The sequence below is a fragment of the Meriones unguiculatus genome, chromosome 4 (assembly GCF_030254825.1).
Source record: "Meriones unguiculatus strain TT.TT164.6M chromosome 4, Bangor_MerUng_6.1, whole genome shotgun sequence".
In the NCBI taxonomy this organism is placed as follows: Eukaryota; Metazoa; Chordata; class Mammalia; order Rodentia; family Muridae; genus Meriones; species Meriones unguiculatus.
In genome coordinates this window covers 77,362,190-77,379,245 of record NC_083352.1, presented here as the reverse complement: position 1 = coordinate 77,379,245, position 17,056 = coordinate 77,362,190, and the positions used below count along the sequence as shown (strand labels likewise).

The following is a 17,056-nucleotide window of genomic DNA, read 5'->3' as shown; positions in this document are numbered from 1 at the left end:
CTCCTGTCTGAAGGACGCCAGCCTTCACCAGGGAGAGGCTGAGGAGACTACTTTAAGCCTTCTCTTGTTTGGAGGAGATTACCATTTTTGGAAAGAAGGAGGAATAGACAAGAGGGAAGACTAGACTAACTAATGAATTTGGGAATGAATGGAGGGAAGGACAGGTAGGTGCATTCTGGGATAGACGCATGGATTTGGGGGTAAAGGGATGGAGGAATGAATTTGGGGGACGGATGGTTAGATGGATGTGTGGGTAGGTAGGTGAACTTCAGGGTAGATGGGATAGATGGGTGAATTTTGAGTGGATGGAAGGAGGGAGATAGAGAGGGAGGGAGGAAGGGAGGGAGGGGAGGGAGGGAGAGAAGGAGGAGGGGAGGGAGAGTCCTCTGGATGGGTGGGCAGGTGTGTGAATGCAATGGTGGGTGTGTGGGTCCAGGCCTGTGTGCAGGCAAATGGATGAGTGTTGCTCAAAAAAAAATTTTTTTTCTACATCTCTAAACTGTGAGGTCCTGGCGTCCCCCAGAGGCCAGAGTCTCTAACTGCCCAGCTCCCTTTAAATCCCCGGGGCACTACGAACCTTCAAATTCTGATTTAGGTCAGAGGCCTGGGAAACAAAGCCATCTTGAGACCTGAGCCGGTTCTGACTTGTTCCATGCCCTTGGAAATAGCCAATCCCCGAGGCTCAATTTTCTTGTGTGGAAAATAACGGTCAAGCCAAATGCTAGGGTTGCTAAGAGACAAACCAAATGATGATGTGTCTGAGGAAGCTGATAATGTGACACCTGAAAGACACTTGAGAAATGTGATTTCCTTCCCAGAGGCACCTGAACCTGGGATTTCATCTATGTGTCCCCATAACCACAGGCACACACAGATACACATGCACACAAATGACACAGAATAGCCTTCCAGTCCAAGTATGTAGGACACTGGTGAGTCCGAAAGGCAGGTGGGGGACACATTTATTCTCCAGGGGTTGCAGGCTGGGTTGGAAAGGGCCCAGGCTCAGTGGTGGAGGATTCTGGAATTAAGAATTGAGGTGGGGGCCCTGAGGTCTCCTGGGCTTTGGCCTCCTGGGCCTGGGCCAGTTGGGCTGTGTGTTCAAAGGCAGCCTGAAGCAGGTGGGAAGCAAGGCAGGTAGTCCAAGTGACAAGATAGACCAGGTTCCAGGACATGAGTGTGGTCACGTGCTCCGCCCACAAGTAGAGGCGTCTCAGCAGTGCCAGGGCTCCGAGCAACACCGAATTCTGTAGGAGGGTCCGGGCAGGCAAGATGACACTGGTAAGGGCCCAAGGGATGCCTCAAGCAAGCCAAGTCTGAAGCCCCAGCACCCACAGGGTAGAAGAAAAGAAGCAAACCCTGCTGTTCCTCTACGCCCACTTGGGTTTTTGGGTTTGGGTTTTGTTGTTGTTGTTGTTTGGTTTCTCTGTGTGGCCGTGGCTGTCTGGACTCACTTTGTAGAGCAGGCTGGCCTCAAACTCACAGAGATCCGCCTGCCTCTGGCCCTGTCTCCCTAGTGCTGGGGTTATAGCGCAGACCCAAGCATGCCCACATGCCTGCATACACACACACAAATAATGTTTTCTTTTAAGTAACACTCTATGCGTGTAGTAGCACACACCTTTAATCCTAGCACTGCTGAGTGCTGAGACAGCCAAGGCTACACAGAGAAACCCTGTCTGAAAAAAAAATTAAAAGTAAAAGTGGGGCTGGAGAGAGGGGTTGGTGGCTAAGAGCAAGCTAAGAGCTCTTGCCGAGGACTCCAGTTTGGGCTCTGTTGCTCACATCAGGCTCACAGCTGCCTGTAACTCCAGCTCCAGGAGGCCTGGTGCTCTCTTCTGGCTTCTGAGAACACCTGTTTGCATGCACACACACACACTTTAAAAATTAGATGTTTTTAAAGAGCGTGGTAACTGGCCCCCAGGTCCTGCCCATGGCTGGTACTGAGCAGCTGTGGCCACAGCCAGAATTCCCCGGGCCAGTCAGCATCCCCAGCCGGCATCCTGGCTGACCCACCTGGCTGGGCAGCCAGCCCAGACTGAAGCGATGGGCTTTCTGCAGCAGCCTCCAGGTCAGCAGCAGCAGCAGCAAGGCCACCAGCATGAGGCTGTGCAGACAGGAGAGAAGCAGGTCCCTGGCCCTGGATGCGGGTCCCCCCAGAGCTTCCCAGGCACCGAGCCGCTGCAGGGCCCGTCTCGAGGTGCAGGTGCAGCACAGCCCAACCTCGTACACCAGCCTGGGTCCGCAGAGGACCAGCCACATGGGGACCCAGAGCAATGCCAGTCCAGCTCGAAGGGCCAAGCCCAGACAGCAGGTTACAGTGGTTCCCGGAAGCAGGTGGACCTGGTCACTGCCGGAGCCCCTGGCCTCCTGGGCCAGTCCCAGTACCCAGTGCTGAAAGGCGGCCATCTTCAGGAGCAGGAAATCGTACAAGTGCCTGCGGTTCTGGATCAGCTGTGGGAGGATGGGGACCCAGCGTTAGCAATGTCACCCCTGGAGGAACTGCCTGGTCATTGAGGGCCAAGCCTCAGTTTACTTGTGAATCCACAAGAATAGTCTCTCTTTTATTTTGTTTATGTATTTATTTGATTTGGGTTTCTTTTTAGATGGGGTTCTCTCACTGTAATCCTGACTGTCCTAGAGATCACTGTGTAGACCAGGCTGGCCTTGGACTCACAGAGATCCTCTTGCTTTTGCTTCCTAAGTACTGTGATTGAAGGCATGCGCCACCCTGTCCTGTCACGAACCTTTTAAGAGTGACTTCCAGGCATGGGGAAGGAGCCCAGCTGTGGAGAGCTTGCCTGGCATGCATGAGACCCTGGTTCAAGCCAGTAATGCCAGCACTCACTGAAGCAGAGGCAGGTAAGTGGCTGTGGGTTCGAGGCCAGCCTGGTCTACAAAACGAGTCCAGGACAGCCAAGGCCACACGGAGAAATCCTGTCTTGAAAAAAAAGTAAGAATGAAAGAAAGAAAACCCTGGGCTCCAGCCCCACCGCTGTATAAACCAGGAGGGGTGGCGCATGCCTGTGATCTCAGCAGTGGGGAGACAGAGGCAGAAGGATCTGAAATTTAAGGTACTCTTTGGCTGCACAGGAAGTTCATAGCTAACCGAGGCTACATGAAACAAACAAACAAACAAACAAAAAGAACAGAGATTGCTCAGTGGTTGAAGCTCTCGCCCCACAAGACTGTTGACCTCAGTATAATCACAGAACCCATATAGAGAGGGAAGGAGAGAAAACCAGCTCCCCCAAATCTTCCTCTGACAGCCACATAGGTGTTACCACAAGCGAGCACCCACCACGAACATCACATCACAATAATCATAATTAATAAGAATTAAAAACTGATAAATAAGTAAGATGACCTCCCCCTTAACTCTTCAGGATTTGAACACTGGCCGGTTGACTTTCCCCCAAGTTCTTGGGCTTGCCTGGAAACCCTGGTTGCCCTTGGCATCATGAGAGATGCTGGGAATAAAGGTATCATTAGGGACAGAGATGTAGACGTGGGGGAAGGGTGACCGACTCAATCACAGACCTACTGTGAGAAGTATAAAAGGAGAAACAAGATTTCCAGGTCTGGGGCTGGAGAGATAGATGGCTCAGAGGTTAAGAGCAGGAGCTGTTCTTCCAGAGGTCCCGAGTTTGATTCCCAGCAACCACATGGTATAATGAGATCTGATGCCCTCTTCTGGAGTGCAGGTGTACATGCAGACAGAACATTGTATGCATAAGAAATAAACAAATCTTAAAAAAAGAAAAAACAATTTCCAGGGCTGAGTGGCAAGTTGGCCAAGGGTATCTTCCACTTACTGAGAGCCTAAATACTCCAGCCCACGGGACAGAGGTGATCAACCCAGACTCCCTAATGCCCTACAACCACAGGACCATCCGAGTCTAGGAACTGCAGGTTTTGAAGGACCAGGATAGGAAGCCAGGCTTGAGGGGCACACACCTGTGGTCCCAGCAGAAGGTCAGGAGTCCAAGGCCAGTGAGTTTTGAGGCTAACCTTAGCTACATGGTTGAGGACAGCCTAGACCACTGGACCACACAGTGAGAATGTGGGGGGGAGGGGAGAATGAGGAGGACGAGAAGAGAGGACTAGAGAAATGGCTCAGCAGTTGAGAGAGTGCTTGCTGCTGAAGCCAGGCAGTGATGGCACACATCTTTAATCCCAACATTTAGGAGGCAGAGGCAGGTAGATCTCTATGGGTTCTAGGCCAGCCTGGTTTACAGAGTGAGCTCCAGGACAGCCACGGTACAGAGAGAGAGAGAATTAGAGCAGGGTTTTTGTCTTAGCACCCACACAGCAAGCCAGTGCCAGCTTGGCCCAGTGCGTGCCTGCCACCCCAGCACTGAGGCTCTTGAAGACAGGAGAATCTCTGGGGCTTGTTAAGTCAGAAAAAAAAAAAACAACAAATAAATAAACAAACAAATCTATCAGCTCCAAGTTCAGGGGATCAAAGAAATAAGGTAGAGAGTGGTAGGAAGGCCTTCCAGCGCCTCTGGCTTCCGTGTGCACACAGGCATGTGCCTTTGCACTCATCATACCCACTAGAAGGGAAGAGGGAGGAGGAAGGAGGGGAGGAGGCAGGGGAGGGAGAAGGGAAGACAGAGGAAGGGGAAAGAGCTCAGTGAGATGGCTCAGCAGGTAAAGGCTGCTTGCTGCCGAGTCTGACAACCTGAGTACTATCCCCAAAACCCACAATGCTGGAAGAAGAGAACTGACTCCCAACACACACACACACACACACACACACATAAATATAATCTTTTTAAAGGAAAGAAAGGGGCGGGTCTAGTGGTGCAGGGCCAGCCTGCTCTACATAGCAAGTACCAGGACAGCTGGGGCCAAATAATAATATCTCAAACTAAATATGAATAAAGAAAAAGAAGGAAGGGGAACAGAGAAAGGAGGCAGGGAGGGGAAGGAAGGAAGATGGCCATGCCACAATAGTTTGGGGATGGGCCTTCTCCCTGATGGCTGGGAACAGCTGAATCTCTCCAGGTCTCCTGTCCCTGCCCTGCTTACCAGCATAGAGAGCCTCCCAACCTGCAGCAGAATTCTGAGGAGGCCAGATCTGACCCAGGGAGCGGCCTCCATGTCTGGCCTCCATCCATTCCTCCAGCCAGGAAAGGCAGGGTGACCTCACAGATGCCACAGGGTGGGGGTCCAGTTGCCATGGGGACCCAGTTGCCACATGAGACACTACCCCTTTCCCTAGATCCCCTTCCCTGATCCTCTAAGAGCTCAGGTCAAGTCTGGCTACATGGTGATCACAGGCCAGTTGGCTGACCCATAGGGTCAATTCTCTATCTGCCCTGGGGGAAACAGCTCAGAGCAAATTTCAGAAGCAGCCTAGTTTACCTGTCAGGCATGGGTGGTGGGAGGTAGGGAGTTGGGGAGAGAAGAGCAAAAAGAAGGAGGAAGGAGGAGATGAAATCTGTATGGCCTTGCCTTCCAAGCTGGACCCTAGGGTAGCAGATTTGTCCCATGATGAGCCCCGATATAGCTTCCTCAACTGAGACCTCACTGTCCTCAGCCCCAGACCTCCCTCCCTCATCAACATCGGGCTGGAGAACAAGTGTGCATTCTGTGCTGTGCAGCCTTGGAGTTTCCCCATACAGAAGATCAGGGATGACCGGCTGGGAGCACGGAGAAAGCAGTGGACGCTGTCTTGCACCGCGCCAGGAGGCGTCATTCCGGGTCCCACACCCTGGAGAAAAAGCATGATCGCAGAGCAATACCTAGAAGGGCTCCGAGCGGGTGCAGTGTCGCGATGCGGCCACGCGGGGGCAGGAGACACCGCGGGCAAGCAGGGTGCTGGGCGGGCGTGAGAAAGTTTGATTTTTGGCCGATCACCTGCAAGGCCAGCTTCCTGGTTAACAGCCTGGTTGGGGCACCTGAGAGCACTCCTTGTGCATTTCCCATCAATGCCCGGGTTACAAGAAGAGGAGCCACCCAGAGACTCACAGTCTTTATTTAACTCTCTCAAGCGTGCAGAACCGGGGATTGAAAACACCCAGCCTGGCCTCCATTTCTCTGTGTATTTAAGGCTACCTTCTGATTCTTCTGCCCTGCACCTGCTTTTGCAAGGTTGCTGGGGTTGGTTGTCTGGTTGGCTGGTTGGTTTGGGTTTGTTGTTTGTTGTTTTGGGTGGGGGTGGTGATCCATCACTGCCTGGCTTATTTCAAGTTTTTAACATTTTTTTTAAAATTAATACGACTTGGATAAAGCCATTTTAGCAATACATACACATATGTGTATATATATATATGTTCCCATAGGAATGTGCATGATGGCATATCTACCATTTTTGTATACTTCAGAAAATAATAAAAGAAAGTGTTAGAAATAAAATAATGGAGCCAGGCATGGTGGTGCACGCTTTTAATCCCAGCAGAGACAGGGAGATCTCCAGGTTCGAAGCCAGCCTAAACTATAGAGTGAGTTCCAGGACAGCCAGGGCTACCCTGAGAAACCCTGTCTTGAAAACAAACAAAAACAACATATGTATACAGAGAGAGAGAGAGAGAGAGAGAGAGAGAGAGAGAGAGAGAGAGAGACCCTGTCTCAAAATAAAAGGAAGGAAGAAAATACTGGGCCAGTGCACAATACAGGTGCTTGCTGTCAGGCCCATTGACCTGAGTTTGATCCTGGAGACATACACGGTAGGAGGACAGAACCAAGTGCGGAAAGTTGAGGGTGGTAAAGTACAAGGCTAACAAGTTCAAGACCACTCCCAACACTGAGGAGAAAGGAAAACCAGAGGTCATGGAGAAAGAGACTAATGCCAACCCCGATGACCTGTGCTCCATCCCCAAGACCCACCCACATGGTGAAAAAAGACTGCCACATTTGTTCTCTGACCTCCACAGCAAAACCCTTGTCGTGTGTGTACCCACACCCACAGGAAGAGAAAAAAAGAGTTAACTTTTTTTTTTTTTTAAGTCAAAGGACCTGATGGGCACAGGAACCAAGATAGCTAGGAACAAAATAAACCAAAAGAACCATCAGGATTGCGTAAAGATTGTCAAATCTTGTTAGTAATCAAGGAGTAAAGTGACTCAAAGCCACGGTGAGATACTATCTCTCCTTCCTTAGAAAAACAAAAGAGTCAGGGGTTCGCCATGCACAAATGACTTTATGAGACAAACAGAAAATTATGCAGAGCCCAGAGCCTGATGCAGAAACTCAGAGCCATACAGGAAGTGATTGTGCAAAGCTGTCTATGAAACACATGGGAAACTAAAACTAGAAGCTGACCAAGGGCTGAATGGGTGAATAGCAGTACAGCACCTGTCAAATAAGCTTCAAACAGTTTAAAATTTAAAGAGGAATTTCACTATCAAGGCTTCCCCCCCCCCCCCGAAACAGGGTTTCTCTGTGTAGCCTTGGCTGTTCTAGACACACTTTGAGACCAGACTGGCCTCGAACTCAGAGATCCACCTGCCCCCACCTCCCTGTTCACTGGCGTGCACCACCACACCTGGCTAGTTGAGTTTATTTTTTAATTACACATTGGAGTTGAGCCTGGTGACAAGACTGTTAGGAAGGTGTCACAGTGGGTCAGGAGGCACCAGCCTGCCTCATTCTCTTCTTGCCCATCCCCCAGCAGCCAGCAAGCATTATCATGCCTCAGTCCGCTGCTTCCCTCCTGCTCTATTTCCAGTCACCCCAAATTGAGAGAGCAACCACAGACCAAGGAAACAACTCCATCCCAGTCCAGCTTGGGGGGGGGGACAATGACTCCATTTGGGTCACTTACAGGTTCATGGGCGACTCGGGTAGCTTCATCGCCAAGAAGCCCCGCCTCAGCACGGTGACATCCATCCAGCTGCATGTCTGGGGTCCACTGTGAAGCTGACCCCATCCATGTGTATTTTCTTCCTCCAGCCTTGTCTTCCTCCAGCGATTCTATCCCCAGGAGGGAAGCCTCCTGAGTAAGTTCTCCAGGACCCTGCTCCATCCAGGGCTGTGTCAGGAACACTTGCCAGAATAGGGTTATGAGATGGTCTGAGGTCTGTCTAACAAACAATTTAAAGGTAGAGAGAAACTTCCCGGAGTCGTTGCTGTTGGCTCCTGAAGCAACTGTGACCATGTCCACAGTGCATCTGGGAGGCCACTGCATGAGGGACAGTTGAAACACAGCAGGCTCCCCCCAAAATAGTCGCACTGAGCTGGCCCAGGCCACGTAGCCCAACAGCGGGTTCGAGAAACCATGGCTGATGATGTATGTTATCCAAGACAGGGACGTCAGCGCCAGAAAGCCAATGCCAAAGAACATGCCCGCCTTCACAATCTTGCCTTCAACACTCTCGTTCTTCACACGCTCAGTGTTTGTCCCCAGCCATGCACAGCAGCAAACCCAGCCAGGTTCCAGTGACGCTGAGGACCACAAGGATTCAGGACATCCGCAGGTCCTGCATTACAGCGGGCCTGGTGCCAGAGTCTATGCTGCATCCATCTGTTTTCCTGAACACGTGCCACAGGCCCTCCCAAGGCTGCCACCTGGGTTCGTCTTCTAAAAACGTCACCCTTCGAATGGGCAGCACGCAGCTTGCGATGGCGCTCAGCCAGGCCAGGGCTGCCATGGAGAGGCTGGTGGCCTCTTGTCCCGTGCTGGCCATACTCAGGGTCTGCTGGTGGCAGGACCAGGAAGAGAGGGGGGTCCAGCTCTAGGGTGCAGGAGTTCAAGAACTGAGGGTGGACTTTCAAGCATCCAGAGCAAGCGTGTTCCCTGTGAGGCGGAGGGGCACAGGGCTAGTAAGAGACGCCGCTGCCACTGACAGCTATCCGGGTAGAATCGAATGTCCCTCTCCAGCAAGTGTGACCACAGCGGCTGACCCAGGGCTCCATCTGGTGAAAGAGATTACGCCTCCATGAGGCTCTGGAGGGTTGGGGGGTAGAGAGAGGAGCTTCAGCTCCTGGCACTTTCCCTGACCTTTTTCTTTCCTTCTTCTATAATGTATGTGTGTGCACCCGAGCACACTGGTTAAATGTGTGTGCACATGGGCAAGCTTGTGTGTGTGTACACCTGTGTGTTGGGGATCACATGGGCCCGGGCTCACTGGCAAGGCTACACTGGCTGGCTAGTTGGTCCAGAAGCGCCTGTGTCTCCACCTCCCTGAGCTGGCTTGACCAGCACACACCACCACATCCAGCGTGTTTATGCTGGTGCTGGGAGGCAAACTCCAGGCTACACTCCCAGCTCTGGATCCATGGTCCAGCAAAGTTACCCTAAAACCTCAGTTCTGAGCAAGAGTTTCCATCTAATGCTAAGAAATCCTTTTTCTCTCTACATGGATACACACATCGCCATTAGTAATAAAATCGAATTAAAACATGACTTAGAGGGGAAGAGAGGCGCTCCCTCCCTGTTTATTGGTCTAAGTTGAATGCCAGGCATCAGAAACAGCTGGTGCGGCCTCGCTCTCTTCCTTGACTCACTGCCAGAAACTGGCCAGCCACGGTTGGCCATGGTTACCACTCTGGCCAATGGAATGAGCCTAAAGGTCCAGCACGGAGGTTCCCAGATAGCTCAGGATTCAGCTTGCAGGGTTTTCTGTCCTTCTTAACCATCCCTCTCCTTCTTAGAAAAGGGGACTTGCTATGTAATGTCAAACTCATGATCCACCTGCCTCCACCTCCTCAGTGCTGGCACACAAGTGAATACCACCAAGCCTGGAGCTTTTTCTCTTTTGTTTTGTTTCATTTCATTTTGTTTTGTTTTTAGAGACAGGATCTTTCTGTGTGTCCCTGGCTGTCCCAGAACTCACTCTGTAGACCAGACTGGCTTTGAACTTGGAGATCCTCCTGCCTCTGTCTCCTGAATGTTGGGATCAAAGATGGCCACCACCAAAGGCCCACACTGGGAAGAAGCTCAGACCTCAGAATGCAGAGGCAGGCAAAGGCTTTGAGTTCAAGGACAAGCTAGATTTCTTCATCACCTTTCTATTGCTGTGACCAAACACTGTGTCCAAGGCAGCTCATACAAGAAAGTGCTTAACTGGGCCTACGGTTTCATGAGTTAGAGTCCATGATGGCAGAGTAAAGACAGGTTGTCATGAACAGGTCAGCAGCTAGAGCACGCTGCAAATGGTGCCAGTCCACTCAAAACTCACAGCCCACCCTGAGTGACACATTTTCTCCACCAGAGCCACACTTCCTAATCCTCCCAAAGAGTTCTACTCTTTGGTGACTAAGCATTCAAGTACGTGAGTGTACGGAGGCCCTTCTTATTCAAACCACCACACATACATGCACGTACAATAAAAAACAGAGAGAGGAGAAAGGATTGCTGTGTAAACAGATCTGATAGGAATTCGTTAACTGCATCTCATTGCTCACACGGTGGAAGTTTGTTCTCAGTTCATGCCACAGGACTGTGGCATTAAGGAGGAGGAGGCCACCATGAGCCATCATGTTTGGTTCATGTTTGCTTCACCAGTGGCCCCACCGTGTGACAGGTAGATGGAGCCCTCTCCAGAGAGCATCATAAATGAGATTTGTAGGTTCTGGCCAATGGGCATTCTGGTCTTGCCCCCCATCCGCAGGCCTCAGGGCCACACCCACATTCTGGGGCTGCCCAGAGGCCCTGGCTCGACGCTGGGTTTACTCTTCTCTTGATTGCTCCTGTACAACATGGCAAGCCTTGGCCTCCATTGTGTCTTTGCAACATCCCTCTCCTCATCTTCCTGATTATCTGTGCTTCTCCCCGGGACACCAGGTGCTGTACTTCCTGACCTACCCAGAAGTCACGTGGTCCCTCACCCCGTATCCTGAGCCCTCCTCAGCCTTTTCCACTCAACACAGGCCCATTGGCTCCTGACATTAAGGTGACATTAAGGGCAGAGTCATGCTCAGCTCCTTCCATCTCTCCCAGGCTGACCTCCATCCTGAGCTCAAGGCCCAGCCATCAGAGGGACCCATGGGGAGGCTGGAGCTGTAACTCGATTGGTAAGGTGTTAACCTAACATGCCAAAAGCCTGGCTTCCATCCCTGCACCTCACAACCCTGACCTATGACCCATAACCCAAGGTGGCATACATCTGTAATCCCAGCACTCTAGAGGCAGGAGGAGGAGAAGTTCAAGGTCATCCCCAACAGAATTAGGTCAAGGTCAGCATGAGATCCTGTCTTCAAAACTAAAAGGAAATGCCCCTCAGTGAGCATGGCAAGGTGACCACTCACTCCAGGCCCCGGATGATCCCCTTTCAGGACAGCCTGGGGTTCACTGGGATGTCCAAATCATGAAGAAAAAGGAAAAGAAAACAGAAGACCAAACGGTGGTATTAGGGTCCTCAACACCAGCCACATTTCAAGGGCTCAGCAGCAGTGTCCCACACTGAGCAGGCTCAGCTCACAGGGGCTCAGCGAGGCTGAAGCCCTGGTCTGAACCTTCTCAGCCATTGCTGTCAGGGCTGTGGACCTCTGCACAGATCCCGGAGCCCTTCCAGTACCCCAGGCCTGCCCTGCCCCAACTTCTCAATTCTGTCCAATTCTCTGCCCGGCTGAGTGCTCATTAACCCCTTCCTTAGTCTCCAGCCCAGGGCCTGGGCCTCACCCCAGGTACTCCACGGGATCAATACTACAAATACAGAAGGAGGAGGCGAATGGGTCTCTGTGAGTTCATGGTCAGCCACAGCCACACAGGAAGACACTGTCACGATTCCACGGAACGCCCCCCACCAGCACAAAATGAAAATCAAGGAAGGCAGGGGGAGCGGTAGCCCTGCTTCCTGGCAGCAGAACGTGACCAGCTGCCTTGCAATCCTGTTCCCACAGGTCACTGTCCTATCCTCAGTTATGAGTCAAAATGAACCCTTCTGTAGCCACTGACCAGCATTTTGTCCCCGAAGTGGAAAGAGAAAGGAGCTAAGGAGATCCTACCTCAGGAAACAGTGGAAAACTGATTGATAGCAACAACTGACCTGGACCCTGGTCACACACACACACACACACACACACACACACACACACTATCCCAATGAACTCAGGCAGGCTACAGTTCTCCATCAACTGACATCCATCTTACCATGGTACAGTGACTGGCAGCCAGAGGCCGGTGGTGACCAATACTCAGGCTTATCTTCCTCAGACAAGTGCCAAAAGTGCCAAGGCCGCAGACTCTCGGCAGTTGCAGAGCTGAGCCCGGTGACATGAAGACCTTTGGGAGTATTTCAGAGTGGGCCAGGCTGGCACCTTGCTGGCTCGGTCCCAGCTTGCCCAACCCCCAACAGGCAGCCACTCTGGCATTAACATGCCTATATCAACTCTGTCCATTTTAATCTGACCCTAGTCACCCCAGATACAGATGGTAACGGCAGACCATGAACTGACTGCACCCAAGTCCAGCTCAGGGGACCAGTGACTATTAGGGCCACATGCTCCTAGAAATCTCAGGCAGCTCCAGCCGTGGAAATGGCGCCCCAACACTGCGCTGATTCAGGAGAGTGCAGCCAGAGAGGACCCTGCTCAGCTTGCAGGCAGCTCTGTGGGAGAATTGTACTCACCTTGTCCGTCCAAGGTAAGTTTACTGCTCTAGAGCCTGGGGAAGGACTCTTCAGTCAGAGGGGCAGGGATACAGTGTTAACTCACAAGGTGGTCTGAGCTGGCCACCGAGAAACAAGCCCAAAACACAGAGAGTGCCCCCCTATGCACTGCTGTTGTCTGAGCTCTCCATGGAGCCCTCAGAGGGACGGGGCTGGTCTTGTTAGCTGGGCACCGGCTCCACAGCGGGGGGCCCTCCCAGCGGCAGGCAGCTGAGCCAGCCCAGATAGAGCACAGCCTCCAGCTCTGGTCTCCGTGTGGAGAGGGTTGGAGATGCCTCCGCTGACACTGGGTTGCCCAGGACACAGACACCAGCAACAGGCCAACCCCCAAGATCCAAGATCGACCCACCTGCCACTCTCACATCACGTCTTCAGTGCTCCTGTTTGGCACACACATGAGGCAGCCATCCCCGACCATGTACAGCAAGCAGAAAAGTCAGACAACGCAGATGACCACAGAACTTGGGGGCCCCCACAGGTCCTGCAGCAGTCCCGAGCTGCATGCCATGCACTTCGGGCTCCTGGAGCCTCAGACAGGTTCTGCGCCCTCTCCCCCAAATGCTGAGGTGTTCAGCCACTGCTCACGGTGGCGCCCAGCCAGGGCAGCAAGGCCAGAGAAAAGCTGGCTGCTCCAGTAAAGGGCGAGCCACACTCACTGTCTGCAGGACACGGGACACAGGAGACCGTGGGAATCTGCCTCCCGGCTGCAGGATTCTAACGGGGATGGATTTTTGATGTGTCCAGAGAGGGCCCTCCTGAGAACCAGCAACAGGAAGGAGCGGCTTTATGGAGTCGGACCTGCCCCCAGCAGGCGTGACCTAAGCAGTTGACCCGGGTACCTAGTGAAGAAGATGAAGCCTATATGAGGTGGGCAGAGGGTGGGCAGAGAGAGTGCACAAGCCTTCTGTGATCATATCTCCGTGGAAAGGAAAAGCATCCGCTCAGGATCCCCAAGACCAAGTTCTCAGCACAAAGGATATTCATTTGCCCCCAGAGGGACAGAGGGCAGGGAATAAGAGGCAAAAACCAGAGACAGAGGATGAGGGAAAAGAGGGAAAAGGGCCTGGGGTAAGGGGTGTTTGTCCCAGAGGACAAAGGACTGACTTTGAATGAAGAGGAGACAAGCATGACACACAGGGAAATGTCGGTTTATAAAGGAGAAATCCCGTGTTAGGGTAAGGTGTTCAGTCTTAATTAATCTGTTAATTAGGACAGCCAAGGAGGGCTGTTGATTGCTGGACTTCAACGCTTTGAATGCTTTGATGGTCAGCCTCGGGAGGAGGAAGTGGCCCCCCCGGGAGAAGGCTGGCAGCTCACTAGAAATGTAACTTAATGGTTTTTAGGAAGGGAGAGGGAATGGAGAGAAGGACAAGGTCGGCCAGCACCATGCTTGCTATGCTCAGGCTGGCCAGAAGCGTGTGTGTATGTGTGTGTGTGTGTGTGTGTGTGTGTGTGTGTGTGTACCTGAGTGTGTGTATCTGTGTATCTAAGTGTGTGTGTGTGTGTGAATGTGTGTGTGTATGTATCTGTGTGTATCTGTGTGTGTGTGTATCTGTGTGCATCTGAGTGTGTGTGTGTATCTATGTGTATCTGAGTGTGTGTGTGTATCTGTGTGTATCTGAGTGTGTGTGTGTATCTGTGTGTATCTGAGTGTGTGTGTGTATCTGTGTGTATCTGAGTGTGTGTGTGTGTGTATCTGTGTGTGTCTGAGTGTGTGTGTGTATCTGTGTGTGGCTGAGTGTATGTGTGTGTGTGTGTGTGTGTGTGTGTGTGTGTGTGTATCTGTGTGTGTCTGAGTGTGTGACTGTGGCTGCATGCCAAGACCTCAGGCATCATCTTCAGGATACCATCTATCTCCTTTAAGAACAAGGTTTTAGGTGGTACTGACGGCCACCTTTAGTCCCAGCGCTCAGGAGGCAGAGACAGGTGAGTTCGAGGCCAGCCTGGTCTACAGAGAAAGTTCCGGGGCAGCCGAGGCTACACAGAGAAACCCTGTCTTGAAAAATAAAACAAACAAACAAGAAGACTAACAAGAAGAAGGTTTCTCATTGGACCAGAGCTCATCAATTACACAGGCTCTCCTGGCCAAGAAGCCGCCTGTCCTATCCTCTCTACCATCACATGCTTGTTTATCCTGCATATTAGCAGGGTTGCTCTCAAGTCCTCCGAGCTACAGCCCCATCCCTGGGTCCTGAGCCCAGGACAGCAGAGTCCCCCGAAGGCCCCAAATCCTGAGCAAGAGTTTCCCACCGAAAGAAACTCCTTTCTCCCCTCCAAGAGGGCCCACACTCATGCACACATTAAATGTAACAGTTTGTATGATTATGCTTTATATACAGTAACAATTTAAAAAGAAAGGTTGTGCCAGCCTAACTAGACACAAAGTGGCAAAGCAGCCTGTTCTGTCTCCAGCTTCCCTGCTCAGTTCACAGCCCGCAACTGCCCAGGCCTGGACCAGTGAGCATTCTCCCAGCAGTGGAAAAGGGGCAGCTCACCCTGATGATGGCAGCTAGAACTAGAGTCACACTGTCACACTGTCTGCTGTCCTCCCCATTCCACTGTCTTTTCTTAAGTTTCTGAAACTTTATTTTCTCCATTAAGTTTTACTCATCTTGAGGACACTAATCAATCACCCACTCTGGCAAGAAGCTGCAAACACTTAAAAACGGAAGCAGGAAGTTGTAGCTCAATGAAAACTAAAGATCAACCCCAACCTTCCAATTAAAATTTTATTTATTTATTTATACTCGCTTTGTAGACTCGCTTTGTGGGCCTTGAACTCACAGAGATCTGCCTGTCCCTGCCTTCCTGAGTGCTGGGATTACAGCAGAAATCCATTTTAAAAAGAAGACTCTCGCTACATAATGCAGGCCAGCTCTGAATTTCTGATCCTCCTGCCTTGACCTCCCTAAGGATGATTTTCAGCCACATAACACCAAGGCCCAAACTCTCCCCCTTTTCCTATAGAGGTGTCCCAGCATCGTGAGTTCACAGACTGGGCACCAAGGTTTGGGGGCCAAAGGTAACAGACAGGAACTGTGACATGACTGGGTCCTGATGGCCTCCCTGAGCTCCCAGATCACACTGATCATTCTGTTTCCTACACTGGACCCGAGCATGGCCCCCTCCATGAGGGGCCTGCCGTGCACCATTCTTTCATTTGCAGTGGAAGCCAATACTGTCCCACACACTCACCTCACATCCGTTACCTAGGACAGATTCCCATGTGCAGTGTGCATGCTGCCCTCTAAAACCTAGCTTCCCTCACAGCCTGCAACACTTCACACACATGGCTAGTGTGCGTGAAGAAGGCTAGAGCTACTCAGCCCTCTTCCCTCTTACTCTCCTTTCAAACCTCCAACAAGCTTGGTCTTTGTCACGAGACTCCCATGTCACCTGCTGTGGTCACAGGTGCTGCCTTAAACACCTGACTCTACAGTGATGTCTCCCACTAACTGAACCACTGAGCCTCTCTGGTAATGGCTTCCTCTGGACGGAGTGAAAGTCCATCTTCGCTAGGAGGTGGTGGTGTGCGCCTTTAATCCCAGCACTCAGGGAGGCAAAGGCAGGTGGGTTGCTGCGAGTTCAAGGCCAACCTGGACTATAGATATAGCAAGTTCCAGGACAGTCGAGGCTACCCAGAGAAACCATGTCTCAAAACAAAACAATAACCATCCTGCCACCAGACAGCAAAACACACAAGCATGTAAAATCACACACGCAAATATTACATTTGAATGAACCGAGCCAGGTTATCCCCTGTTGTATTGAAATATGTAGCACCCAGTGACTAGGTTTTCAATACTGAGGCTTATCTTCTGCAAGCAACTGGCAGAGGGGACCACCGTGACACCAGAAACTTCAGAATTGAGCCTGGTGACAAGAAATATGGCTGCAAAGAAGACGGCCTGGCTGGCACTGGCTGGCTCAGTCCCTATTTGCCTACCCCCCAAAAGCCTTCAGCCCTTGCGAGGGCACCCTGGGGGGTCTCTTGAGTTACTTTTAGTCTATTTCCTGTCACTCCAAATAGAGAGAACAACCACAGACCAAAGAAGTGATTCTACCCATGTCCAAGTCACTTACTAGAGTACCGGTCCATTTTGGTAATTCCGCCACCCAAAACCAATGCCAGCATGGACACGGTAACACTCATGAAGGACACACCCTTGGACCCCCACAACTGGCAGATGCTCCGCCAAGGAGTCTTCTCTCGAGGATGCCGGTCCGTGCACTGCTTGCATGACCTCACTAGCAGCCTCCTGAGTCCTGGAGGTTTACTGAGCCTGCAAGAGGGAACGTTTCAGTCCAAAGGTGATAGCGGAGTGGAGGAGTCACAAGACCTCTGAGCTCAGTCCAGGGATGAACAAACCCAACAGGCAGAGAGCAGAACACTATGATTGCCTAGGGCAGGCCTGTCGACCAAGTCCTGAATTCCCTGGGGTCCCCACAGCGCACTCCGAGCCCCTCCTCATCCTGCTCTCCCCATTTGGTGTGCATTC

General features: G+C 51.7%; 1 protein-coding gene across 4 annotated transcripts; it reads right to left on the bottom strand.

Moving 5' to 3' along the window:
• Positions 1-944: 944 nt before the first annotated feature.
• On the bottom strand, positions 945-16,817 carry Tmem270 (transmembrane protein 270). 4 transcript variants are annotated; one of them, XM_060382225.1, is made up of 4 exons: positions 16,641-16,817; positions 7,772-8,862; positions 2,017-2,454; positions 945-1,247 (listed from the first exon to the last, which is right to left on the bottom strand). In XM_060382225.1, exons 2-4 carry the CDS (start codon positions 8,288-8,290, stop codon positions 963-965), a joined length of 1,242 nt encoding a protein of 413 aa, XP_060238208.1. In that variant the 5' UTR covers positions 8,291-8,862; positions 16,641-16,817; the 3' UTR covers positions 945-962. The 4 variants fall into 4 exon arrangements, with proteins under 4 accessions (XP_060238208.1, XP_060238210.1, XP_021502326.2 ...); XM_060382226.1 differs by lacking the exon at positions 16,641-16,817 and adding an exon at positions 12,041-12,174 and having other exon boundaries at positions 952-1,247; XM_060382227.1 differs by lacking the exon at positions 7,772-8,862.
• Between the last annotated feature and the right edge of the window lie 239 nt (positions 16,818-17,056).

What these genes read in the sequence shown, in the direction of transcription:
- Tmem270 (XM_060382225.1), bottom strand. Translation starts at nt 8,290, where the DNA reads ATGTTCTTTGGCATTGGCTTTCTGGCGCTGACGTCCCTGTCTTGGATA. An exon ending in CCCGAGTCGCCCATGAACCT is followed by an intron (nt 2,455 to 7,771) that starts GTAAGTGACCCA and finishes ATCCTCCCACAG; the next exon opens with CTGATCCAGAACCGCAGGCA. An exon ending in TGGGCTGGCTGCCCAGCCAG is followed by an intron (nt 1,248 to 2,016) that starts GTGGGTCAGCCA and finishes ACCCTCCTACAG; the next exon opens with AATTCGGTGTTGCTCGGAGC.